The 27,295-nt window shown below is 38.5% G+C and overlaps 1 protein-coding gene across 1 annotated transcript in view; it reads right to left on the minus strand.

Annotated features, from left to right (window-relative positions):
- The window catches only part of RBBP8NL (RBBP8 N-terminal like), a 143,148-nt gene that overhangs the window by 88,023 nt on the left and 27,830 nt on the right, over positions 1-27,295 (minus strand). Inside the window, exon 2 of the mRNA XM_053707366.1 lies at positions 13,430-13,554. Coding sequence (XP_053563341.1) covers positions 13,430-13,496 — 67 coding nt within the window. The 5' untranslated portion in view covers positions 13,497-13,554. The remainder of the gene's footprint in view (positions 1-13,429; positions 13,555-27,295) is intronic.

Below are 27,295 nucleotides of genomic sequence, written 5' to 3' on the forward strand. Positions count from 1 at the left end.
AACATTAAATTACGAAAAATAAGAAACAAATTATCAAAAATAAAAAAAAATTACACCTAATCTAATAGCCCTGTCAAAATAAAAATGCCCCCCCCCATTAAAAAACCCTATCCTACAATAAACTACCAATGGCCCTTAAAAGGGCATTTTGTGGGGCATTGCCCCAAAGACATCAGCTCTTTTACCTGTAAAAAAAATACAAACACCCCCCCAACAGTAAAACCCACCACCCCCACAACCAACCCCCCCAAATAAAATAACTATCTAAAAAAACCTAAGCTCCCAATTGCCCTAAAAAAGGGGATTTGTTTGGGCATTGCCCTTAAAAGGGCATTTAGCTCTTTTACATGCCCAGACCCTAAACTAAAAATAAAACCCACCCAAAAAACCCTTAAAAAAACCTAACACTAACCCCGACGATCCACTTACAGTTCTTGATGTCCCGCTTGAAGGATCCATCCAGCCGGCGAAGTCCTCATCCATTTGTAATTTAGTGTTTGCTTTTTTATATGTAATTTAGTTATTTTTATTTTTAGTAATTTTAGTGTTTATTTTTTTTGTAAAGTTAGGTTTCAGTGTAAGGCAAATTAGGTTTTATTTGACAGGTAAGTTTGTATTTATTTTAACTAGGTAGTTATTAAATAGTTAATAACTATTTAGTAACTAGTCTACCTAGTTAAAATAAATACAAACTTACCTGTGAAATAAAAATAACTATTAGTTATGTTGTAGCTAGCTTAGGTTTTATTTCTCAGGTAAGATTGTATTTAGTTTTACATTTGTATTATTTAGTTAATAATTGTAACTTTAGTTTAGCTGTATTTTAATTATGTTAAAGTTAGGGGGTGTTAGGGTTACATTAGGGTTAGTGTTAGGTTAGGGGTTAATGGATTTATTTAGTGGTAGTGATGTGGGAGGCCAGAGGTTTAGGGGTTAATAACTTAAGTATAGTGGCGGCGACATTGGAAGCGGCAGATTAGGGGTTAATAGTTTTATGTAGGTGGCGGCGATGTTGGGGTGGCAGATTAGAGATTAATAACTATATGTAGGTGGCGGCGATATCGGGGGCGTCAGATTAGGGGTTAATAACTGTATGTAGGTGGCGGCGATATCGGGGGCTGCAGATTAAGGGTTAATAACTGTATGTAGGTAGCGTCGATGTCGGGGGCAGCAGATTAGGGGTGTTTAGACTCGGGTTTATGTTATGGTGTTAAGTTTAAACGTAACATTTTCTTTCCCCATAGACATCAATCGGGCTGCGTTACGGAGCTTTTCATTCCGCAATCACAGGTGTTTATTATTTTTTTTCCCGCCTCTCCCCATTGATGTCTATGGGGAAATCATGCACAAGCACGTCAAAGCAGCGCTTGATTTTGGTGCGGTATGGAGCTCAATGCCACCATATTGCCCGCACAAGCCTGCTTTTTTAAACCTGTAATAGCAGCGCTATAGGGAGGTGAAATAACGCCGCTTTTGTGGCGGTCGTTAAAATCCCTATAGCGATCAAAACTCGTCATCTAGCTGAATATGTGTTCTGCTGGCTCCAAGCAGTGCATTGCTGTTTAACCCCTTTGCAGTTATTTTGCAAGCAGCAGCGCAATTATAAAATGGTCTTACTCATAAGCACAATTTGTTTTCACTTTTATCTCTATTTAATTATTATGCAGCACTTGTGGTTTTCTATTGTTCTATACCTGTTGTTTACCTGTTAGAAACAGGCTGTATGTAGACAGGAGAATGGTAATTACTGAATTATGCTGGTATGTTCTGCTTCTTTCTGTGTGGTTCAAGTATATTTTGCATCTTTCCTATGCAGTATGACTCTTTATTCTGCTGTAGTTTCCTTTATTTCTCTAAGTGGAGATTTCTTTCATTGTAAAGCTACAGTTTGCAAATCTGCAGAAATTTGTGTTTGAATAGTGTAGGAGCAGGAAGTTAATTGCTTGTATTGGGAAATTATTTCTATGTCACACATATAATCCTGTGCCAGGAAAGTATACAAAATACATAGTTTAAAGGCATTTAAAATAGTCACTATCAGGTAGATTACAAGATATGCGCGCTATAGAGAATTTAATAAACGCAACAAAAGTTGCGTTATTTCACCCCCTCTAGCGCAGCCATTACAAGTTTTCAAACAGCCGGCTTGTGTGTGCGATATGGTTGCGTTGAACTCCATACCGCACACAATTCAAGCGCTATTTTGACGTGCTTGTGCATGCTTTCCCCACAGACATCAATGGGGAGAAGGTGTCAGAAAAAAAACTAACACCTGAAGCGCGGAATGAAATGCTCCGTAACGCAGCCCCATTGATGTCTATGGGGAAAAAAAGTTATGTTTAAACCAAACACCCTAACATAAACCCTAAGTCTAAACACCTCTAATCTGCTGGCACCTACATAATGTTATTAACCCCTAATCTGCCGCTCCCGATATCACTGCCACCTAAATAAAGCTATTAACCCCTAATCTGCTGCTCTTGATATCGTCACCACTATACTAAAGTTATTAACCCCTATTTCCCTGCACCCCAACATCGCCCACACTATAATAAATCTATTAACCCCTATTCTGCCGCTCCCCGACATCACCACCACTAAATAAAGCTATTAACCCCTAAACCTCTGGCCTCCCACATCACTACCACTAAATAAATCTATTAACCCCTAAACTGCCAGCCCCCCACATCGCAACAACCTAAATTAAACTATATCAACCCCTAAACCTAACCCTAACATAACCCTAACCCTAACACCCCCTAACTTTAACATAATTAAAATAGAGCTAAATTAAAGTTACAATTATTAACTAAATAATACCTATTTAAAACTAAATACATACTTACCTGTGAAATAAAACCTAAGCTAGCTACAAAATAACTAATAGTTATATTGTAGCTAGCTTAGGTTTTATTTTTATTTCACAGGTAAGTTTGTATTTATTTTAACTAGGTAGACTAGTTACTAAATAGTTATTAACTATTTAATAACTACCTAGTTAAAATAAATACAAACTTACCTGTGAAATAAAACCTAAGCTGGCTTACACTAAAACCTAACATTACAAATAAAAAAAACACTAAAATTACAAAAAATAAAATAACCTACGATTACAAAAAATAACAAACAAAATTATCCAAAACAATAAAAATTATTCCTATTCTAATACCCTGTTTAAAAAAAAACAAAAAAAAAACACCCCAAAATAAAAAAGCCTAATCTATAATAAACTACCAAGGGCCCTTAAAAGGAAATTCAAATCAGCTAATAGGATGAGAGCTACTGAAATTCTATTGGCTGATTTGAATAGCCAATAGAATTTCAGTAGCTCTCATCCTATTGGCTGATTTGAATTTCCAAAATCAAATCAGCCCATAGGAATGCAAGGGACGCCATTTTGAATCGCGTACCTTGCACTGAAGATGCAGTGTACGGCGGCGACCGTATAAAGAGGATGCTCTGCGCCAGATGTCTTCAGGATGGATCTGCTCCGCGCCGCCGGGATGAAGATAGAAGACGCCGCCGGGATGAAAATGGAGCCGCCTGGATGAAGATGGAGCCACCTGCCACCTGGATGAAGATCCTTTAAAGGGCCATGATACCCAAATGTTTAAACACTTGAAAGTGATGCAGTATAGCTGTAAAAAGCTGACTAGAAAATATCACCTGAACATCTCTATGTAAAAAAGAAAGATATTTTACCTCAAAAGTTTCTCAGTAGCCACATTCCATTGTAAAGGACTTCTAAGCAGCATATCAGAATGTCTGTCCTGGGACAGCCGAAGGGTTGAGCCTCATGCACTCTCATATTATTTCCCTATTCAGTGTAAGGAAGTTTACAATGAAATATCATGAGAGTTAAAGGGACAGTTTACTCAAAAAATGTCTCCCCTTTAATTTGTTCCCAATGATCCACTTTACCTGCTGGAGTGTATTAAATTGTTTACAAGTAGCTCCTTTACCTTACATTTGCATTTGAAATAGTTGATTTAGCATGTGGTATCCCCACCTATTCTGAAAGTTTGTGGCCGCAGGTCCAAGCTATAGATAAGCTTTGTAAACACAGCCAGCAGAAGAAATTACACTCCCAGTGGGATATAGCAGAGATAAGGTAATAAAATGTTGATTTTCCATTGTTCTCTCCAAGTACTGGTGATTGTTTTATAGACAGATATAAGATAAAGAAGCAGGTATATGTACACAATGTGATACAGTAATGAGATCTGATTATACCTACAAGCTCAACCCATTTTATTAGGTTGTGGCTTCAAAACACAAATCAGAGCTTTAAAATACACAAATAAACCTTAAAAAGCTATTTTTCATACATTTTTTACTCTGCAGTTGGTAAAAAAAAGCAATTGTAAACACATTAAGGAAAAAAACTATTTTACAGTATACTGTCCCTTTAAGTGAAATCTCATGAGATCACAGTAAAAGAGTTCATGACCTCTGCACTGCTGATGCCGATTTGCTGCTGTTCATTTCTTCATTTTTTTTTATTTTTTACAGTGAGTATAACTTTTTACACAGAACTTACTCTGCTGAGCTGAGGAAATTGTGAGGTAAAATATCTTCCTTTTTTACATAGAGATGCTCAGCTGATATTTTCCTGTCAGGTTTTTACAGTTATACTGCATCAGTTTCAAGTGATTTAGCATATGAGTATTATGTCCCTTTAAGTGGGTTTTGTTTTTTAGTTTAGGGTTTGGACTTTTCGTAAACGAGCTAAATGCCCTTTTCAGGGCAATGCAAAAGAGCTAAATGCCCTTTTAAGGGCAATGCCCATACAAATGCCCTTTTCAGGGCAATGGATAGCTTAGGTTTTTGTTAGTTAGGTTTTTTATTTTGGGGGGTTGGTTGGGTGGTGGGATTTACTGTTGAATGGGTCTTTGTATTTTTTTACAGGTAAAATAGCTGTTTAATATAGGGCAATTCCTAGTTTATTGTAGGCTAATTATGTGTAATTCTTTATTATTTTTGATAATTTCATTTGTTATTTTTCGGAATTTAGTATTTGTTATTTTTTGTAATTTAGAATTTTTTTATTTTTTGTAATTAGGTAGTTTGTAATTTTTATAGTAGTGTTAGAATTTTTTAATATGTAATTTAGTTTATTTAATTGGTAGTTAGTTTAATTTTAGTTTAATAGTTATATTAGTTTAATTGTTAGTTTAAACTTATTTTTTTTAATTTGACAGGTAAGTTTTAATTAATTTGACAGGTAAGTTTTAATTAATTTTAATATAAAGTTAGGGGGCGTTAGGTTTATGGGTTACTAGTTTAAATTAGTTTATTGCGATTTGGGGGTCTTTCGGTTTAGGGGTTAATAGTTTAATTTAGTATATTTCGTTGTGGGGGGCTTTCGGTTTAGGGGTTAATAGGTTTATTATAGTGGCGGCAGTGTAGGGCTTAATAACTTTAGTATAGTGGGGGCGATGTGAGCGGACGGCAGAGTAGGGGTTAATAATATTTAAATAGTGTTTGCGATGCGGGAGGGCGGCGGTTAAGGGGTTAATAACTTTAGTATAGTGGCAGCGATGTCGGGGAGCGACGGAATAGGGGATAATAATTTTTATTAGTGGCGGCGATGTCGGGAGCGGCAGATTAGGGGTTAATAACTTTAATATAGTATTTGCGATGTGGGAGGGCCTTGGTTTAGGGGTTAATAGGTAGTTTATGGGTGTTTAGTGTACTTTGTAACACTTTAGTTATTAGTTTTATGTAACAGTTTTGTAGGGTAAAACTCATAACTACTGCTCTCAGATTGCGAAATGGATCTTGTCGGGATAGGCTGGAACGCAAGATTTTTAGCCTCACCACAAAACTCGTAATGGCTGCACTATGGAAGTTCCATGAAAAAACATAATTTTTACATGTGCGGGACTGACATTGTGTTACAGGCTAAAAGGCTTGCGGTACAGCTATACCGACAAGACTTGTAATGGCTGCGGTGCTGTTTTAACGTTGAAATAACCATTTTTTCAGCGTTAAAACACGAACGCAAAACTTGTAATCTAGGTGTTTGTTAATTGTCTATAACTCTTTGCTAACAGCATGGTAAGTGTTTTCTCTCTCCGTGATTGTGGCCAATTATGGACAGCTGTAGATTATTTTATTCACTGCTCTAAGCAATCACTGTGGGGTATGTAGCCTGTTCAGACAATTTGAGCAGTAGCCTCTCCATGGAGAATGGAATATGTACTTTTTCTTAATTACTGTTGGGATTATCACTGCTGGCCAGCAGGAGGAGGCAAGGAGCACCACAGTTAAATTTGCCTTTGGTGCATGGAGGAGGTGAAGTTTAGGTGTCTGAAGAAAAATTTTGATTTAATCTACAAGCAAGTTTTGGGGTATAGCCGTATTCCACGTCATTCCTTGCAGTCGGGTAGTGGTGGCTTTAAAGCAGTTAGGAACTTACTGCGTTTTCCTAACAATTGCTGCCCTAGTTTAGAAAGCCAGAGTTGGCTACTCTGTTCTTTCTTTTTCAAAGGTCTCTGTGAAGAACTGTGTCTTCTCATATCTTGTAACTGTCTAGATGCCGGACAGCTGGGCAGGTAAGTGCTTTTTCTTCCAGTTGGGGAGACCATGCACATAACAAATTAAAAGCACTGCTTATTTATTGGGACATAGATAATCCTGTTGTATGGGTTACACTGGGGCATGAAGCAGGCACTGTAGCATGTGTGAGATTAACATTTAAACTCTTTTAAAAAGAAAGGTTAAATTGTTTTTATTAGGCTTTTTTTCCTGACACATAATTACTTGATAAAACAATACAAGTTTAAACTGAAAGTAAGTCTGCATTTTCTATTTCAGCAGCTTATTAATTTCCCCTTTGCTTTAAAATAAAACAATGCAACATTTTAAACCGTCAGGTTTGAAAAAACGGTTATTTCTGGTATTCAGTGTACCAGGAAGTAGTGCCTTTCTGTGTCGCAGCAGTAATTTGAGCTCAGCAGATGCGGTCACATGACCGGCTTTACTTCATAATGTTTCTGAGGAAAAAGTTGTTTTTCTCCATTTCTGGGTGATCCGGTCTTAATTGGTAGCGGTAAGGCACCTCAGTAATTGAGGTGTGGGGTTGCCTGAGGGTTAGGGTTTATTCAATGTTTATTAAATGTTTTTTCTTAACTTTTCTCACATAATTTTAGCTGGGGATCGATACTAATTTGGGATAACATTTAAAGTGTATTTTTTCTTGACTTGTTTTAATTGAATATTAAAATCTTTGAAACTTATCTGTACAAGTTTATTTACTGTTTCACAACGGGTCTGATATGGAGCAAGAGCCTGCTCTTATGAATTCATGCTTATTATGTTTAGATGCACAAATTGCAGCTCCTATGCAATTTTGTTCTTCATGTGTCAAGAAAACCTTGCAAAATAAAGGTAACAATTTTGAGCCTAATGTCTCTTAGGATGATGCTGTTAAAATAATACTTCAGCTTTCTCCTGCTGCGTCCCAAGCCTCAATGGCATCACATGCAGTGCCCTGTGCTTCCTCTATAACTCTTAGTGGAGTTTATTTAAAAGCAGAAATTGCTGCCCAGGTATCTTCAGCGATATCTGCGGCATTATCTGCCATTCCCAGATTACAGGGAAAACGCAAGAGGAAATCTAGAAATTCAGAAAGTAAGGTGCCTGTCCTCAGTTCTGCTTCCCAAGTTGCACTTTCTCATAAGTCTGATGAGGAAGATACATCGGGACTTTCTGAGGGTGAAATCTCAGATTCAAACACTATAATTCCTTCTTCTGAGACTGAGGTGGTATCTTTCAGATTTAAGCTTTGTGTATTGTTAAAGGAAGTTTTAGCTACTTTAGATGACTCTGATACCTCTGTCGTTGTCATTTCTAAGAAATCTAGTAAACTTAATAGTTTCTTTGATGAACCTTCCACTCCAGAGGTTTTTCCTGTGCCGGACCGTGCTAGGGAGATTATCTTACAGGAATGGGAGAAACCAGGGGTGTTTTTTTCCCCATCTCCCATTTTTAAGAAAATGTTTCCTGTCGAGGACTCCATTAAAGACCCTTGGTATACTGTATCCAAAGTTGAAGGGGCTATTTCCACTCTGGCTAAGAGAACCACTATTCCTTTTGAGGACAGCTACTCTTTTAAGGATCCAATGGACAAGAAGCTGGAGGCTTATTTGAAAAAGATTTATGTTCATCAAGGTATCCAATGGCAACCTGCGGTGTGTATTGCCACCGTGACTAGTGCGTCATCTTATTGGTTCTATGCCTTGTCTGATTCTCTTCAAGTAGAGACTTCCTTGGATGAAATTCAAGATAGGATTAAAGCTCTTAAATTGGACAATTCCTTTATTGCAGATGTCATTTTACAGGTTGTTAGACTAAGAGCTAAAACTTCTAGTTTTGCTGTTCTAGCCTGCAGTGCATTATGGTTGAAATCCTAGTCTGCAGAGGTTTCCTCTAAAGTCAAGCTTCTGGCGATTCCTTACAAGGGCAAAACCTTGTTTGGACCCGGTTTGGCAGAAATTATCTCTGATATTACGGGTGGAAAAGGATCTTTTCTACCTCAAGATAAGAAGAATAGGCCTAAAGGACATCAGAGTAATTTGTGTTCCTTTCGTAACTTCAGAGGAAAGCCTTCCCCTTCTTCTTCCAAGCAGGAACAATCCAAGTCTTCTTGGAAACTGAACCAGTCTTGAAACTAGGGGAAACAATCAAAGAAACCCGCAGCTGATTCCAAATCAGCATGAAGGGTTTGGCACCGATCCGGGATCGGATCAGGTGGGGGGCAGACTTTCTCAGTTCTCTCAAGCCTGGGTATGAGATGTCCCAGATCCCTGGACTGTGGACATAGTATCCCAGGGTTACAAATTGGAATGGAAGACTTTTCCTCCCAGAGGCAGATTCCATCTCTCAAGATTATCTGCAGACCAGATAAAGAGAGAGGCGTGCTTGAAATGTATACAACATCTTTCCTCCCTGGGAGTGATAGTTCCAGTTCCAGTGCCAGAACAGGGTCTCGGGTTCAACTCCAACCTATTTGTGGTTCCCAAAAAAGAGGGAACTTTCTGTCCCATTCTAGACTTGAAGTGTCTAAACAAGTTTCTCAAAGTTCCATCCTGCAAGATGGAGATTATACTCTCCATTCTTCCTTTAGTACAAGAGGGTCAGTTCATGACAACCATAGACCTAAAGGATGCGTATCTTCATGTTCCTATTCACAGGAACCATCAAAGATTTCTGAGATTTGCCTTTCTGTACAAACATTTCCAGTTTGTGGCCCTTCCATTTGGTCTAGCCACAACTCCCAGAATTTTTTCAAAGGTTCTGGGGGCTCTTTTGGCAGTGATCTATTCTCGTGGAATTGCTGTGGCACCCTCCCTGGATGACAGGTGCCATCTTTTCAGCAAGCAAAATCTCACACAGAGATATTGTTGTTGTTTTTTTGTTCCCACGGATGGAATGTGAATATGGAAAAAAGCTCCCTTTCCCCTGCTACAAGATTAGTGTTCTTAGGGACCATAATCGATTCTCTATTGATGAAGATTTTTCTGACAGAGGTCAGGAAGAATAAAATAATTTCCTCTTGCCTCTCTCTTCAGGCTACCGCTCATCCTTCAGTGGCTCAATGTATGGAGGTGATCGGTCTGATGGTGGCTTCCATAGATATCATTCCTTTTGCTTGATTCCATTTGAGAGCTCTCCAGATGTGCATGCCCTCTGAGGCTTACATCAATCACCAGGGAGCAACTCCGAGTTCCTTAGCCATGAAGGAGGTTACTCGGATTCTTCAGTGGGCAGAGACCCAAAATTGCTGTCTATCTGCCATCCACATTCCAGGATTAGACAACTGGGAAGCAAATTTTCTGAGCAGACAGACTTTTCATCACAGGGAGTGGGAACTCCATCCGGAGGTGTTTTCCAGCTTAGTCCTCAAATGGGTGTCAGAGTTAGATCTGATTGTGTCCCATCAGAACACCAAGCTTCCAAGGTACAGTTCAAGGTCAAGAGATCCGCAGGCCATTCTGATAGATGCTCTGGCGGTTCCTTAGGTTTTCAGATGGGCATACTTGTTTCCTCCGTTTGCTCTCCTTCCATGAGTCATTGCTCATATCAAATAGGAGAGGGCATTGGTGATTCTAATAGCCCCTGCATGGCATCGCAGGATCTGGTTTGCAGACCTAGTGGAGAAGTAATCTTTCCCACCTTGGAGACTACCTCTGAGGAAGGACCTCCTGATTCAGGGTCCCTTCCTTCATCCAAATCTCGTTTCTCTGAAGCTGACTGAAAGCTTAATTCTGAGTGGTTTTTCAGAGTCGGTCATTGAGACCATGATTCAGGCTCGCAAGCCTGTTACTAGAAAGATTTACCATAAGATATGGCGTAAATTCTATAATGACCTTGCTGAACAAAAGGCAAAATAGTCCTCGTTGGGACTCTTACAAAATAATTCAAAAACTTCAGATCCACAACTGGCCTGAATTAATTTTCTTTCTTTGGGACAATGAATAGATTTGAATAAAACCCCAGACCCTGTTCCTGAAATGGAACTGGAATTATTACCCCATAAAGCTCTAGATCTGAAACACATTTCAGAAAAGCCTGAGCCTTCACCGGATTTGCTGGAACATGAGAGAGAAAGAATCTTCTCACAGGAGGTCTTACTCTGAATCCTATTCGATACCCTTGAGAGACAATACTCTGAATCCACTGATTTGAACAGAATCTGCCCAAATGTCTTGGAATAATTTCAATCTGCCCCCCACCAGCTGAACTGGATCGAGGGCCGCACCTTCATGCAGACTTGGGGGCTGACTTTGGTTTCTTAAAAGGCTTGGAATTATTCCAACTTGAAGAAGGTTTCCAATTGGAACCACATACTTTAGGGGAAGGATTGGTTTTCTGTTCCTTATTCTGTCGAAAAGAACGAAACCGATTAGAAGCTTTAGATTTACCTTTAGATCTTTTATCCTGAGGCAAAACAACTCCCTTCCCTCCATTGATAGTTTAAATAATTGAATCCAACTGAGAAACAAATAAGTTGTTACCTTGGAAAGAAAGAGATAGTAATCTAGACATAGATACCATGTCAGCATTCCAAGATTTGAGCCATAAAGCTCTTCTAGCTAAAATAGCTAAAGACAAAGATTTAACATCAATTTAGATGATATCAAAAATATCATCACCGATAAAATGATTAACATGTTGAAGCAAACGAACAATGCTAGGCAAATCAGGATCTGTTTCCTGTTGCGCTAAGCTATCCAACCAAAAGGTTGATGCAGCCGCAACATCAGCCATAGAAATGGCAGACCTGAAAATATAGCCAGAAGATAAATAAGCTTTCCTTAGATAAGATTCAAGTTTCCTATCTAAAGGATCTTTAAAAGAAGTACTGTCTTCCATAGGAATAGTAGTACATTTGGCAAGAGTAGAAATAGCCCCATCAACTTTGGGGACTTTTTCCCAAAACTCTAATCTAGCCACTGGCAAAGGGTACAACCTTTTAAACCTAGAAGAAGGAATGAAAGAAGTACCAGGCTTAATCTATTCCTTAGCAATCACATCAGAAATAGCATCAGGAACTGGAAAAACCTCAGGAGTAGCCACAGGAGGTTTATAAACAGAATTTAAACGTTTACTAGTTTTGATATCAAGAGGACTAGACTCCTCAATATCAAAAGTAACCAACACTTCTTTCAACAAGGAACAAATATACTCAATCTTGAAAAGATAAGTAGATTTTTCAGTGTCAATGTCTGAGGTAGGATTTTCTGAATCAGAGAGATCCTCATCAGATGAGGATATTTCAGTATGTTGTCGGTCATTAGAAATTTCATAAATTTTTTGAGAAGTTTTAAAAGACCTTTTACGTTTATTAGAAGGCGGAATAGCAGACAAAGCCTTCTGTACTGCATCAGCAATATCATTTTTCATATAAACAGGGATATCATGTACATTAGATGTTGAAGGAACAACAGAAACTGTACTAGTACTGATGGAAACGTTTTCTGTGGGCAAAAGCTTATCATGACAACTGTTACATACTACAGCTGGAGATATAATCTCAGCTAATTTACAGCAGATACACTTAGCTTTGGTAGAACTGTGATCAGGCAGCAGGGTTCCAACAGTTGCTTCTGAGACAGGATCAGATTGAGACATCTTGCAAAATGTAAAAAAAACAACAACATTAAAGCAATATTTACAATTTCCTTATATGGCAAGTTCAGGAATGGGAAAAAATGCAAACAGCATAGCCCTCTGAGCATATAGAAGACAAGAGGCATATAGGAAGTGGGGTGAAAAATAAACTGAATTTTTTGGCGCCAAGTTTGATGCATGACGCGAAAGGAAGTTGAAAAATTTGTTGGCGCCAACAACATCCGGAAATGACGCAACTCGCGTCATAACAGATGCAACCTCGTGCAAGGAAGCCTGGCATCATGTAAGATGCCGGAAATGACGAACTTGCATCATCAAAGACGTACCTTCGTGCCAAAAAAATTCTCGCGCCAAGAATGACGCAATAAATAACAGCATTTTGCAACCTCGCAAGCCTAATTTTGCCCGTGAAATTTAAAGAAAAACAGTCAATTTGAAAAAAGGACTATACCCCAGGTAAGAAAAATAACTTCCTAAAACATGCTTCCCAAACTGAAACTGACAGTCTGCAAAAGGAAATATACATAGACCTGACTCATGGCAAATATAAGTAAAATACATATATTTAAAACTTTATATTAATACATAAAGCGCCAAACCATAGCTGAGAGTGTCTTAAATAATGAAAACATACTTACCGAAAGACATCCATCCACATATAGCAGATAGCCAAACCAGTACTAAAAAAGTATCAGCAGAGTAATAATATATATAAGAGTATATCGTTGATCTGAAAAGGGAGGTAGGAGATGAATCCCTACGACCGATAACAGAGAACCCTTGAAAAGATTTCCCGCGAGGGAAACCATAAAATCAATAGGCAATACTCTCTTCACATCCCTCTGACAAACACTGTACTTTGAGAAGAATTGGGCTTCAGAATGCTTAGAAGCGCTTATCATAGAAGAAATCATAAAAATCAAGCACAAACTTACTTCACCACCTCCATAGGAGGCAAAGTTTGTAAAACTGAATTGGGGGTGTGGTGTATTTATAGGCATTTTGAGGTTTGGGAAACTTTGCCCCTCCTGGTAGGATTGTATATCCCATACGTCACTAGCTCATGGACTCTTGTCAATTACATGAAAGAAATGCTTATTTTCAAACTTGAAATGCGCTCAATGTCAACTGTATGTCCCTTTCATTTGTAGACTGTATTTGTTAAAATAATATCTACAGTATGTTCCTGATTTGCTGTATTGTTTTTACCTGTGTTGTAGATTCCAAATATATTTTGCCTTCCCCTATTAGAAATGAAAAAGTTACCCAAGCAATATCAATGAGTTCTCACCTAACACTTCTTTCTCATGAATCTCCTTCAGCCTGTGTAAGGCTTCAATAAAGTTTTCAGCAGCCATTTTGTCTTCGGATTTACACAACGTTCTTCTCTTGAGTTACAGTAATATTGTTCATACCCTGCAATACAAGGGGACAATAAAAACTTACTGGCATTGAAAGATAACTATAAGATGAAAAAATTGTCAATTTCATATAATTTTGTGTAAGTTGATCATTAGCATTTTTAAAATGTCAAATTACTTTGTTAAAATTATAAATCAATTATTTGATATTGTTTAGTTGTGTAAAGTCTTATAATATAATATATAATACATTAAATAATATAATAATATTAAAGCATGTTATATTATTCAGGTTATATTATTTAGCTTTTTATTAAACCAGAACACTTTTATGTTTATTAACAGGAGGCTAAGCATGTGAGAAAACACAGAAAAAGTGCTATCCACACAGCTAAGCTGTACTGTTAAGAACAGGCCAAATGGGTTTTCAACAGGTCAGCGACATTGAAATAGAATGTGACAAAATACTGCTTTTCTGATCGATTGGAATCCAACTGCCAGCTCGCTCAGTGCAAATACCGTATTGTTCTGAGTATAGGCCGCACTTTTTTCACCTAATGTAAGTCTCTAAATCAGGGGTGCGGCCTATACTCAGTATCTTACAGTGAAAGGTCCGGGTGGGGGTTGGGCTGAAGCGCTGATGTTGCAGGGAGGGGTCCGGGCACACCCTGGGCTTCCTGGACATTTTGTGTGAGCACAGAGTTTTTAGACTTTTGCCCCTATAGTACTGGTATTTCCTAATATGCCGCCAGACACCGTAGCTGATCACGTGATCCCGGAACCAGACTTGCCTTGTTCAGACACAGGGAGGACCGTACTGGTAAGAGAAGTTTGATACGAGGAGGGGACTTGACCGATAACCCTGAGGACCGGGGTGAGTCACTCATTTTACTACGGTACTTTTGTGTGAAAATTCTTAAACTTGTACCGGTATATCCCCCAGCAACAACATGGCACATCAATGTGCTCAGGATGGGAGTGAGAGGGGCTTAAGATGAGAGTGGGAGCTGCTGTTAAAGGAGGGTGAGTCAGAATTGATGAGGAGGGGGTTGTGTGAGGAAAAAGGGGGCTATGATTGGTGAGAAGGGCTGAGAGGAGGCTTATGTAAGGTAGGGGTAGTGGTAATAGTGTTAGTAGTGGGCACTGCTTGAGGGAAGGAGTGGGTTAAGAGGAGGCAGCCTGTGAGGGTTATTTCTTAAAAATGGCACCAAACTTTAAGGGTGCGGCTTATATTCAGGAGCGGCTTATACTCGGAACAATACGGTATTAGAGGTAATTTTGTGGTACAAAATCTGCTAAAGGGTGGGGTAGACTACAGTGTGATCAAGGCAACTGGCTAAAGAAGTGAACACCTAGTGGAATAGGATGGAAGTAAAAGTTTAGGGTTGGCCTCAGTTCTAATTGAACCCTTTAAGAGGCTGAGTTTGCAGAAAGTGCACACTTCCTTATCTCATCTATTTCTATAAACAAAGGCCTTCTTTTTTCAATATTTATTTTAAAACTTAAAGGGATCATTTTAAAATGAACATTTTAGTACCAATTTCTACCACTCACTACTGGGCTGCTTCTACCTCTTGTTTGCATAGATTTTCTTTAGAAAATACAAAAGTATTCATATTTTCTGTATAGGTGGTGGTTTCAAGGGCTTGATTTATCAAGCAACTGTAGACATGGGCATACATGTGCGCCTGTCCGCCGCAGCTCACCTCTGGAATTCAGCATTGCACAAGAGCACAATTGTGTGCAACCCTGCCCCCTGTCCACGCACAGCCATTCACGCGCGGGCAGGAGCTGTCAATCTTCCCGGTTGGATGAGACCGGGAGATTGAAATTCTCCACCTAAGAGGTGGAGAAGAGTTAGGGAATCAGCAGTCTGATAACTGCTGCTTGATAAATACTGACTGCAGGTTCTCTTGTGAGCTTCAGCAGGTAAAATGTATAATTGGGGACAAATTAAAGGGGAGAAAAATATTTGGTACAATGTCCCTTTTAGAGTGCAACGTCATACCTAAGTAAGCTCAGGAGTGTGCATGTGTTATTATTATTTTTTGTAGACTCTAAATCATGAAAGTATTGACAGACAGATACACAAACAGATATAGATTAGATAGATAGATAGATACACACACAGACAAATAGATAAATAGATAGATAGATAAATACACAGACAAACAGATATAGATAGATGATAGATATTTAAAAGATAGATGATTGATAGACAGACAGACAGATAGATACACAAACAAACAGATATAGATACACAGACAAAAAGATATAGATAGATACACAGACAGAGATAGATAGAGGTTATTTTTCTATCCGAAGGGACTGTTTTATAGATACACACTATGGGGCCGATTTAACATGCTGCGAATGCAGCAGTTTCCGTTCGAGCCATGAGACTTGCCGGAAACATAAGTTAAGAAACAGCGGTCTTAAGACCGCTGCTCCTCAACTTATCCGCCACCTCTGAGGCAGCGGACAGCAATCAGCTCGATCAGATACGAACGGGATGATTGACACTCCCTGCTAGCGGCCGAATTTGCAGGGGGCGGCATTGCACAAGCAGTTCACTAGAAATGCTTGTGCAATGTTAAATGCCGAAAGCATATGCTGTCGGCATTTAGAGATGTCGGGCAGACATGATCCGCTACAACGGATCATGTCCGCCCGCATCATAATAAATCGGCCCCTATGTTGTGAATATAAGCTCATCTCTGCCATTGGCGCTACTTTAAATGTAAGTGTTTATCTTCAGGCGTGCATATGTTGCACAAATATACAAACATAGTGAATTTGTAGAAAGCACTTGGCTACTTCCCTTGACACAAAACACATTGTAGTCAGTATAGCGTGCTCTGGGCCCTGCCATATAATCAGTTCCAGAGTTGTTGTTCCTTCTTTCTCCTTTGCTGGGAACGTTTGTTTCTTTAATACGTCTAAATGTGTTTAAAGGGACAGTATACACTCATTTTCATATAACTGCATGTAATAGACACTACTATAAAGATAAAGATGCACAGATACTGATATAAAAATCCAGTATAAAACTGTTTAAAAACTTACTTAGAAGCTGTCAGTTTGGCTCTGTTGAAAAGGTAGTTGGAAAGCCCACTGCAAGTGGCAAATAAGACACTCCCCCCCCTCCCCCTTCTTTTGCATATGAAAAGACCCTTTACACAAACAGGAGCAAGATGGAGAAGGTAGCTGACAGTATTCACATAAAACTTTGGGGCTTGGTTAGGAGTCTGAAAATCAGAGCAATGTTATTTAAAAATAAACAAAACTATACATTTATTTTTTTTAAAAAACTTTATGGGCTATATAAATAGATAATCTACAAAACATTTATTCAAAGAAAAAATGAGTGTATAATGTCCCTTTAAGTATCAGCAACACAAAGATACTACAGACTAGATAAAACATGTTAAGAAATTGTGAAATAGAAGCTTATTTAACACATTTTACTGACATAATCTACTAACTGGATTGTGCTCCTTGTAAAACCTGATTTTCCTTAGCTTAGGGTTTCCACGTAAGCACTATTTTGTGTGTGCCTGAACGGTATCGTCATTTCTGTCTGATTTGTGATCTTTTGTGCTACAGGGTAGAAAAGTGTTAATGGTTTAAAGCTCTGTAGGGTGGAGGCTAAAACAATCTTTTGGGTGGACCCTTATTATATAATTAGCTCTTATCTGTTTCCTTTTTTTTCTTTCATTTCATGATAATGGTATTACAGTAAAGCCTCAAATCTGCCACTTCTCAAAGTAGACCAACAGCTAATCAAATATATTATGGTTAGAAATCATTTTCTCTTAGCACTGGAACTTATTATATATTGTTTAGTCTCACTGTGTAATTTTCTGTATGTTTTATGCTTTAAACCACTGTCATGTTTTCCTTTTTCCTTTATTTACAATGGGATGAATTATTAGCGTTCACTTTTTTTTAAAAATAAACGTTGATGGCATATAAAGTATAGTATAGTCACAGTGCAAACGATCTCCCTATGATACAAATCAATATTACATATAACAATATAAATTTTTATTTTAAATTCCACACAGCTTTGTATGTACAATTAATAGAGCGTTATACTTTATAAAAGTTGTTTTTCAACATACAAAATAGATTTACAATTTTAAATAGTTTTTATTTTTTCATGTTTAATGTCATAAAATGATTTAATAAGTAAATTTGAATACTAGAATTTTTGGAACAATGAGTCACATAAAGATTATAATATTCCTGACTGTTTTTTTTTTTACAGTATAACTACAGTTAAATAATCAATTGAAGGAAACCAGGATACAGAGGTGTTATAACTGTAGCTGGGTGAACAGAATACAAAACAAGTCCTTAGTTTCTTTGTTTGTTTGTTTGTTTGTTATTCTGTGCACAGCCATTATTCTCTTTATTTTACAAATAGAAAATGATCTTGTGTTTTTTTATGTAAATTAATTGCCTTCTGGGTATCCTGTTTCTATAATACTTTTCCTAGTAACGACCCTAAAATGCTGCTATAAAATGTCTGTTTGCATTGGCTAGGGGCCTGTGTTAGCGCCTGATAGCAGCATGACAGAGCTTTTCTTATCTTGTCATGCGCTGAGACTTCACCAACACCCCATATTTGTATTTGTCCTTCAGCAATTTGTAATGATGCTTCATAACAAAAAAGAAAGTTCATCTGTTTCCTTACTCCAAAATCATGTCTGGATTTATTAAAAACAATATATATATGGATAATAAAGAATCTTTAGTACAGGACAGGACTAGACTTTCATCTCTGGTGCCTATAGGAAGAAACTACACAGGTACCATTTTACATTTGTCAACTTTAAAAAAATATTCCCCAGTGTACATTCATTTACATAGCTGGGGATGTCACTAAAAGTGTTATCACAGTAAGAAATGTCTAACTAAAGTCGTGCCCCCCCTTTTAATGGAAGACATTATCATGTCTTCTACACTGTCGGCATTTATCATTGCACCAGCAGTTCTTGTGCAGATTGCGGCCAATCGGCTGCTAGCAGGGGGGTGTCAATCAGAATACGATTGGGCGGATTGCTGTCCGCCACCTCAGAGGTCTTAGGACCGCTGCTTCTTAACTTCCGCTTCAGCCGGAACTGAAGCAGAGTGGGTCGGAGGCAGCATCCGCTGCTTCATAAATAGACCCCTATATATATATATATATATATATATACATATACAGTATATATATATACTTGGCGATAAGCCTGCCAAGAGGGCAGTCTATGTTTAAAAAATACAAACCCCCGAACTAAAGAGTTACAAAAAATAAAAAAGTAAATTTACAGAAAAAATAAACAAGGCTATCAAAAATAAAAAAAATAAACCTAATCCCTATAAAAATAACCCCCTCAAAATAAAAACACCCCCTAATCTAATACTAAACTGCCAATAGCCCTTAAAAGGGCCTTTTGTAGGGCATTGCCCTAAGTTAAACAGCTCTTTTAAATAAAAAAATGACCAATTACCCCCTAACAGTAAACCCCCCCCCACCCACCAAACTGAAAAAACTGAACTACCCATTGCTTCTAAAGGGGCATTTCTATGGGCATTGCCCTTAAAATGGCAATCACCTCTTTTCCAGCCCAAAAAACCCTAATCTAAAAAAAAAAAAAAGACTAAGCCCCAAATAGGTACTCACCGTTCCTGAAGTACGGTGGAGAAGGTTTTCTTCCAGGCGGCTCCATCATCTTCTATCTTCATCCGGAACGAAGGCGGCACGGAGCGGAGGTGCAGAGCTGTCTTCCCTGATGTGTGCATCTTCAGCGGCGGTTCTTGGCGGCGGCGTTCCTCTGCGGCATAAAGGCTCCTCTTCCTTTTAAGGGCAGTAAAAAAGCTGAATGCCCTTTTAAGGGTGATGCCCATACAAATGCCCCTTTAGGGGCAATGGGTAGTTTAGGTTTTTTTAGTGTTAGTTTTTTTTATTTTGGGGGGTTTGGTGGGTAGGGGTTTTTTATTGTTAGGAGGGATTTAGTTATTTTTAAATGTAAAAGAGCTGTTTAAGTTAAGGCAATGCCCTACAAAAGGCCCTTTTAAGGGCTATTGGTAGTTTAGGGGGTGTTTTTATTTTGGGGGGGCTTTTTTATGCTCATAGGGATTAGGTTTAATTTTTTATATCTATACTATAATCAGGTTTGTAACACATCTGTCGCCATCGGCAGTTGCGCATGCATCCTCAAAGGAATGTTGGCAGTACGAGGCAGCCTAAAGAATGGATTCCAAAAATGGCAGGGTGGCTCCGGACCTCCGCTCCGCGCCTCCTTCGCTGTGGATGAAGATGATGCACCCGCCTGGAAGAAGACCTTCTCCGCCGGACTTCTGAAACAGTGAGTACCTATTTGGTATATTTAGTGTTAGTTCGTTTTTTTAATTTTTTTTTTTTTGTTTTTTTAGATTAGGGTTTATTGGGCAATTTGCAAAAGAGCTGAATGCCCTTTTAAGGGCAGTGAAAAAGAGCCGAATGCCCTTTTAAGGGCAATGCCCATACAAATGCCCCTTTAGGGGCAATGGGTAGTTTAGATTTATTAGTGTTAGTTTTTTTATTTTGTGGGGTTTAACTGTTAGGGGGGACTTTGTTTATTTTTAATGTAAAATAGCTGATTTCTTTAGGGCATTGCCCTACATAAAGCCCTTTTAAGGGCTATTGGTAGTTTATTCTTATATTAGGGGGTGTTTTTATTTTGGGGGGCTTTTTTATTTTCATACGGATTAGGTTTAATTTTTTTATTTTGGATAGTGTTGTTTATTTTTTTTCTGTATTTTTTGTAGCTTGGGGGATTACATTTTTCACACATAGACTACCCTCTGGGCAGGCTTATCAATTTGTTTTTGATCATTTTGTTTATTTTTTTCTGCGGTGGATTCTTTCACCACCCTGCCATTTTCGGAATCCACCGGGATGCAGCTTTGCTGCATCCAGGTGGATTCTTTTGGCTGTGCGTGCAGCCAACATTCTTTTTTTAAAAACTAAGATTTACCAGTGCTGCAAATAAAGGGGACTTTCCGTCATGAAGTATAAAATACTTCATGTTGGAAGTTTCATTATTTGCCGCTCTGTGCGACTCAGGCAACACACGGCAGAACGCTATTTTATGAATGAGGTGCTGTTAACCAATAGTGTGCTAGCCATACAGCACAATGCCAACTGACCCACACGGTTATTGTCTAAGAGGTGAAAACATCACCTCATTGAAGAAAAAATAGTGTTCTGCCATGGGAGGCATGAGGCACTCAGCATGTCATTCGCTGCAGGCAAATAAAGGAATAGCATGAAGTCTTTTATACTTTGTGACTGAAAGTTCCCTTTATTTGTAGCTCTGGTAAATCCTAGCGTTTCTAAAACGCTAGGATTTACCATCACTTTAAGGTAAAAGCTGAAGGCTGAAACCTAGATGTATTCATATTTTAATTATTTTAATATAACAGGGGTTAAACACATAGGGCTAGATTACAAGTGGAGCAGTATTTAGCTCTCCCACTTGAGCGCTAATACCGCTGAAATTAAACTTTTTACTCACACAGGTTACAAGTTGAAAGTAATTTTTTGCGTACAAGGGAAACCTTCTTCTCCCTATAGACTTCAATGGAGAGTGCAAACTGAAAAAAACTAAACCCCAGTACCAACCCAACAGGAGTTAAACCTACTGTGCTAACCCGAAGGTAGCTATGAGTATTATACATTCGAATAGTTTATTTTTAAATATATATTTCTTTCATGTAATTAGCAAGAGTCCATGAGCTAGTGACGTATGGGATATACATTCCTACCAGGAGGGGCAAAGTTTCCCAAACCTCAAAATGCCTATAAATACACCCCTCACCACACCCACAAATCAGTTTTACAAACTTTGCCTTCCATGGAGGTGGTGAAGTAAGTTTGTGCTAGATTCTTCGTTAATATGCGCTTCGCAGCAGGTTGGAGCCCGGTTTTCCTCTCAGTGTGCAGTGAATGTCAGAGGGATGTGAAGAGAGTATTGCCTATTTGAATTCAATGGTCTCCTTCTATGGGATCTATTTCATAGGTTCTCTGTTATCGGTCGTAGAGATTAATCTCTTACCTCCCTTTTCAGATTGACGATATACTCTTATATACCATTTCCTCTACTGATTCTCGTTTCAGTACTGGTTTGGCTTTCTACTACATGTAGATGATTGTCCTGGGGTCAGTAAGCTTTATTTTTTGTGACACTCTAAGCTATGGTTGGGCACTTTTATATAAGGTTCTAAATATTTGTGTTTAAACATTTATTTGCCTTGATTCAGGATGTTCAATATTCCTTATTTCAGACAGTCAGTTTCATTATTTGGGATAATGCATATGAATTAAAACATTTTTTCTTACCTTAAAAAATTGACTTTTTTCTCTGTGGGCTGTTAGGCTCGCGGGGGCTGAAAATGCTTCATTTTATTGCGTCATTCTTGGCGCAGACTTTTTTGGCGCAAAAAAAATTTTCTATGTCATTTCCGGCGTCATACTTGTCGCTGGAAGTTGTTCGTGTTTGCGTCATTTTTTTGACGTTTTGCGCCAAAAATGTCGGCGTTACCAGATGTGGCGTCATTCTTGGCGCCAAAAGCTTTTGGGCGCCAATAATGTGGGCGGCTTTTTTGGCGCCAAAAAATGTGGGCGTCATTTATGTCTCCACCTTTTTTCTCACATTATTTAAGTCTCTTTTTTCATTTGCTTCTGGTTGCTAGAGGCTTGTTCATTGGCATTTTTTCCCATTCCTGAAACTGCCTTTTAAGGAATTTGATAGATTTTGCTTTATATGTTGTTTTTTCTCTTACATATTGCAAGATGTCTCAGATTGACCCTGGATCAGAAGCTACTTCTGGAAAAACGCTGCCTGATGCTGGTTCCACCAAAGTTAACTGTATCTGCTGTAAACTTGTGGTATCTGTCCCTCCGGCTGTAGTTTGTGATGAATGTCATGTTAAGCTTGCTAATGCAGACAGTATTTCCATTAGTAATATACCATTAACTGTTGCTGTTCCATCAACATCTAATACTCAGGATGTTCCTGTTAATATAAGAGATTTTGTTTCTAAATCTATTAGGAAGGCTATGTCTGTTATTCCTCCTTCCAGTTAACGTAAAAGGTCTTTTAAAACTTCTCATTTTTCAGATGAATTTTTAAATGAACATCATCATTCTGATTTGTCTGTTTCTGATGATGATTTTTCTGGTTCAGAGGATTCTGTCTCAGATATTGACACTGATAAATCTTCATATTTATGTTAAATGGAATTTATTCGTTCTTTACTTAAAGAAGTTTTAATCGCATTAGAGATGGAGGAATCTAGTCCTCTTGATACTAAATCTACTAAGCGTTTAAATTCGGTTTTTAAACCTCCTACAGTTATTCCGGAAGTTTTTCCTGTCCCTGATGCTATTTCTGAAGTAATTTCTAGGGAATGGAATAATCTGGGTAATTCATTTACTCCTTCTAAAAGGTTTAAGAAATTGTATCCTGTGCCATCTGACAGATTAGAGTTTTGGGACAAAATCCCTAAAGTTGATGGGGCTATCTCTACTCTCGCTAAACGTACTACTATTCCTACGGCAGAGAGTACTTCCTTTAAGGATCCTTTAGATAGGAAAATTGATTCCTTTCTAAGAAAAGCTTATTTATGTTCAGGTAATCTTCTTAGACCTGCTATTTCTTTGGCTGATGTTGTGGCAGCTTCCACTTTTTGGTTGGAGGCTTTGGCACAACAAGTGTCAGATCATAATACTCATAGCATTGTTAAACTTCTTCAACATGCTAATAACTTTATTTGTGATGCCATCTTTGATATCATTAGAGTTGATGTCAGGTATATGTCTTTAGCTATTTTAGCTAGAAGAGCTTTATGGTTTAAAACTTGGAATGCAGATATGTCTTCTAAGTCAACTTTGCTTTCCCTTTCTTTCCAAGGTAATAAATTGTTTGGTTCCCAGTTGGATTCTATTATTTCAACTGTTACTGGGGGGAAAGGAACTTTTTTACCTCAGGATAAAAAATCTAAAGGTAAATATAGGGCTGCCAATCGTTTTCGTTCCTTTCGTCAGAATAAGGAACAGAAACCTGATCCTTCCCCTAAAGGAACAGTATCAGTTTGGAAACCATCTCCAGTTTGGAATAAATCCAAGCCTTTTAGAAAGCAAAAGCCAGCTCCCAAGTCCACATGAAGGTGCGGCCCTCATTCCAGCACAGCTGGTAGGGGGCAGATTACGATTTTTCAAAGAAATTTGGATCAATTCGATTCACAGTCTTTGGATTCAGAACATTGTTTCACAAGGGTACAGAATAGGTTTCAAGGTAAGGCCTCCTGCAAGAAGATTTTTTCTTTCTCGCATTCCAATAAATCCAGTGAAGGCTCAAGCATTTCTGAAATGTGTTTCAGATCTAGAGTTGGCTGGAGTAATTGTGCCAGTTCCAGTTCTGGAACAGGGTCTGGGGTTTTACTCCAATCTATTCATTGTACCAAAGAAGGAGAATTCCTTCAGACCAGTTCTGGATTTAAAAATATTGAATCGTTATGTAAGGATACCAACATTCAAAATGGTAACTATAAGGACTATTCTGCCTTTTGTTCAGCAAGGGCATTATATGTCCACAATAGATTTACAGGATGCATATCTGCATATTCCGATTCATCCAGATCATTATCAGTTTCTGAGATTCTCTTTTCTAGACAAGCATTACCAATTTGTGGCTCTGCCGTTCGGCCTAGCAACAGCTCCAAGGATTTTTTCAAAGGTTCTCGGTGCCCTGCTATCTGTAATCAGAGAACAGGGTATTGGGGTATTTCCTTATTTGGACGATATCTTGGTACTTGCTCAGTCTTCACATTTAGCAGAATTTCATACGAATCGACTTGTGTCATTTCTTCAAGAACATGGTTGGAGGATCAATTTACCAAAGAGTTCATTGATTCCTCAGACAAAGGTAACCTTTTTAGGTTTCCAAATAGATTCAGTGTCCATGACTTTGTCTCTGACGGACAAGAGACGTCTGAAATTGGTTTCAGCTTGTCGAAACCTTCAGTCTCAATCATTCCCTTCGGTAGCCTTATGCATGGAAATTCTAGGTCTTATGACTGCTGCATCGGACGCGATCCCCTTTGCTCGTTTTCACATGCGACCTCTTCAGCTTTGTATGCTGAACCAGTGGTGCAGGGATTATACAAAGATATCACAGTTAATATCTTTAAATCCGATTGTACGACACTCTCTGACGTGGTGGACAGATCACCATCGTTTAGTTCAAGGGGCTTCTTTTGTTCTTCCAACCTGGACTGTGATCTCAACAGATGCGAGTCTGACAGGTTGGGGAGCTGTATGGGGGTCTCTGACAGCGCAGGGGGTTTGAGAATCTCGGGAGGCGAGATTACCTATCAACATTTTGGAACTCCGTGCGATTTTCAGAGCTCTTCAGTGGTGGCCTCTTCTGAAGAAAAAATCGTTCATTTGTTTTCAGACGGACAATGTCACAACCGTGGCATCTGTCAATCATCAAGGGGGGGACTCACAGTCCTCTGGCTATGAAAGAAGTATCTCGGATACTTGCTTGGGCGGAATCCAGCTCCTGTCTAATTTCTGCGGTTCACATCCCAGGTGTAGACAATTGGGAAGCGGATTATCTCAGTCGCCAGACGTTACATCCGGGCGAATGGTCTCTTCACCCAGAGGTGTTTCTTCAGATTGTTCAAATCTGCAGTCTTCCAGAAATAGATCTGATGGCTTCTCATCTAAACAAGAAACTTCCCATGTATCTGTCCAGATCCAGGGATCCACAGTCGGAGGCAGTGGATGCGTTGTCACTTCCTTGGAAGTATCATCCTGCTTATATCTTTCCGCCTCTGGTTCTTCTTCCAAGAGTGATCTCCAAGATTCTAAAGGAGCGTTCGTTTGTTCTGCTGGTGGCTCCAGCATGGCCTCACAGGTTTTGGTATGCGGATCTTGTTCGGATGGCTACTTGCCAACCTTGGACTCTTCCGTTAAGACCAGACCTTCTATCTCAAGGCCCTTTTTCCATCAGGATCTCAAATCATTAAATTTGAAGGTATGGAGATTGAACGCTTGATTCTCAGTCATAGAGGTTTCTCTGACTCTGTAATTAATACTATGTTACAGGCTCGTAAATCTGTGTCTAGGAAGATATATTATCGAGTCTGGAAGACTTACATTTCTTGGTGCTCTTCTCATCATTTTTCCTGGCATTCTTTTAGAATTCCTAGAATTTTACAATTTCTTCAGGATGGTCTGGATAAAGGTTTGTCTGCAAGTTCTTTGAAAGGACAAATTTCTGCTCTTTCTGTGTTGTTTCACAGAAAGATAGCTAATCTTCCTGATATTCATTGTTTTGTTCAGGCTTTGGTTCGTATCAAACCTGTCATTAAGTCAATCTCTCCTCCTTGGAGTTTGAATTTGGTTCTGGGGGCTTTACAAGCTCCTCCGTTTGAACCTATGCATTCTCTGGACATTAAATTACTTTCTTGGAAAGTCCTGTTCCTTTTGGCCATCTCTTCTGCTAGAAGAGTTTCAGAGTTATCTGCTCTTTCTTGTGAATCTCCTTTTCTGATTTTTCATCAGGATAAGGCGGTGTTGCGAACTTCATTTAAATTTTTACCTAAAGTTGTGAACTCTAACAACATTAGTAGAGAAATTGTGGTTCCTTCATTGTGTCCTAATCCTAAGAATTCTAAGGAAAGATCGTTGCATTCTTTGGATGTAGTTAGAGCTTTTAAATATTATGTTGAAGCTACTAAAGATTTCCGAAAGACTTCTAGTCTATTTGTTATCTTTTCCGGTTCCAGGAAAGGTCAGAAGGCCTCTGCCATTTCTTTGGCATCTTGGTTAAAATCTTTGATTCATCATGCTTATGTCGAGTCGGGTAAAACTCCGCCTCGAAGGATTACAGCTCATTCTACTAGGTCAGTTTCTACTTCCTGGGCGTTTAGGAATGAAGCTTCGGTTGATCAGATTTGCAAAGCAGCCACTTGGTCTTCTTTGCATACTTTTACTAAATTCTACCATTTTGATGTGTTTTCTTCTTCTGAAGCAGTTTTTGGTAGAAAAGTACTTCAGGCAGCTGTTTCAGTTTGATTCTTCTGCTTATAATTTCAGTTTTTTTCATTATAAGATTTAAACTTTATTTTGGGGTGTGGATTATTTTTTCAGCGGAATTGGCTGTCTTTATTTTATCCCTCCCTCTCTAGTGACTCTTGCGTGGAAGTTCCACATCTTGGGTATTTATTATCCCATACATCACTAGCTCATGGACTCTTGCTAATTACATAAAAGAAAACATTATTTATGTAAGAACTTACCTGATAAATTCATTTCTTTCATATTAGCAAGAGTCCATGAGGCCCACCCTTTTTTTGTGGTGGTTATGATTTTTTTGTATAAAGCACAATTATTCCAATTCCTTATTTTTTATGCTTTTGTACTTTTTTCTTATCACCCCACTTCTTGGCTATTCGTTAAACTGATTTGTGGGTGTGGTGAGGGATGTTTTTACATAATAACGTGACAAAATTGCTTATAAGAAGACCTTTGGGGTGCGCTTTCTCTTTGGTTATAGATATATATAGATATATATAGATATATAGATATATTAGGGCTGTGCAATTAATTGCGTTATGAGGCAACGCAATATCTAAATTGCAAGAGGCTGCAATTTTTTTATCAAAACACAAACAACAACATAAAAAGTCTGAAATGGTTTCCTTAACATGTCATGTGAGTCTCACAAATGCTCCAGTCCAACCCAGCAATAGCA

Source organism: Bombina bombina, chromosome 1 (assembly GCF_027579735.1).
Source record: "Bombina bombina isolate aBomBom1 chromosome 1, aBomBom1.pri, whole genome shotgun sequence".
Lineage (NCBI taxonomy): Eukaryota > Metazoa > Chordata > Amphibia > Anura > Bombinatoridae > Bombina > Bombina bombina.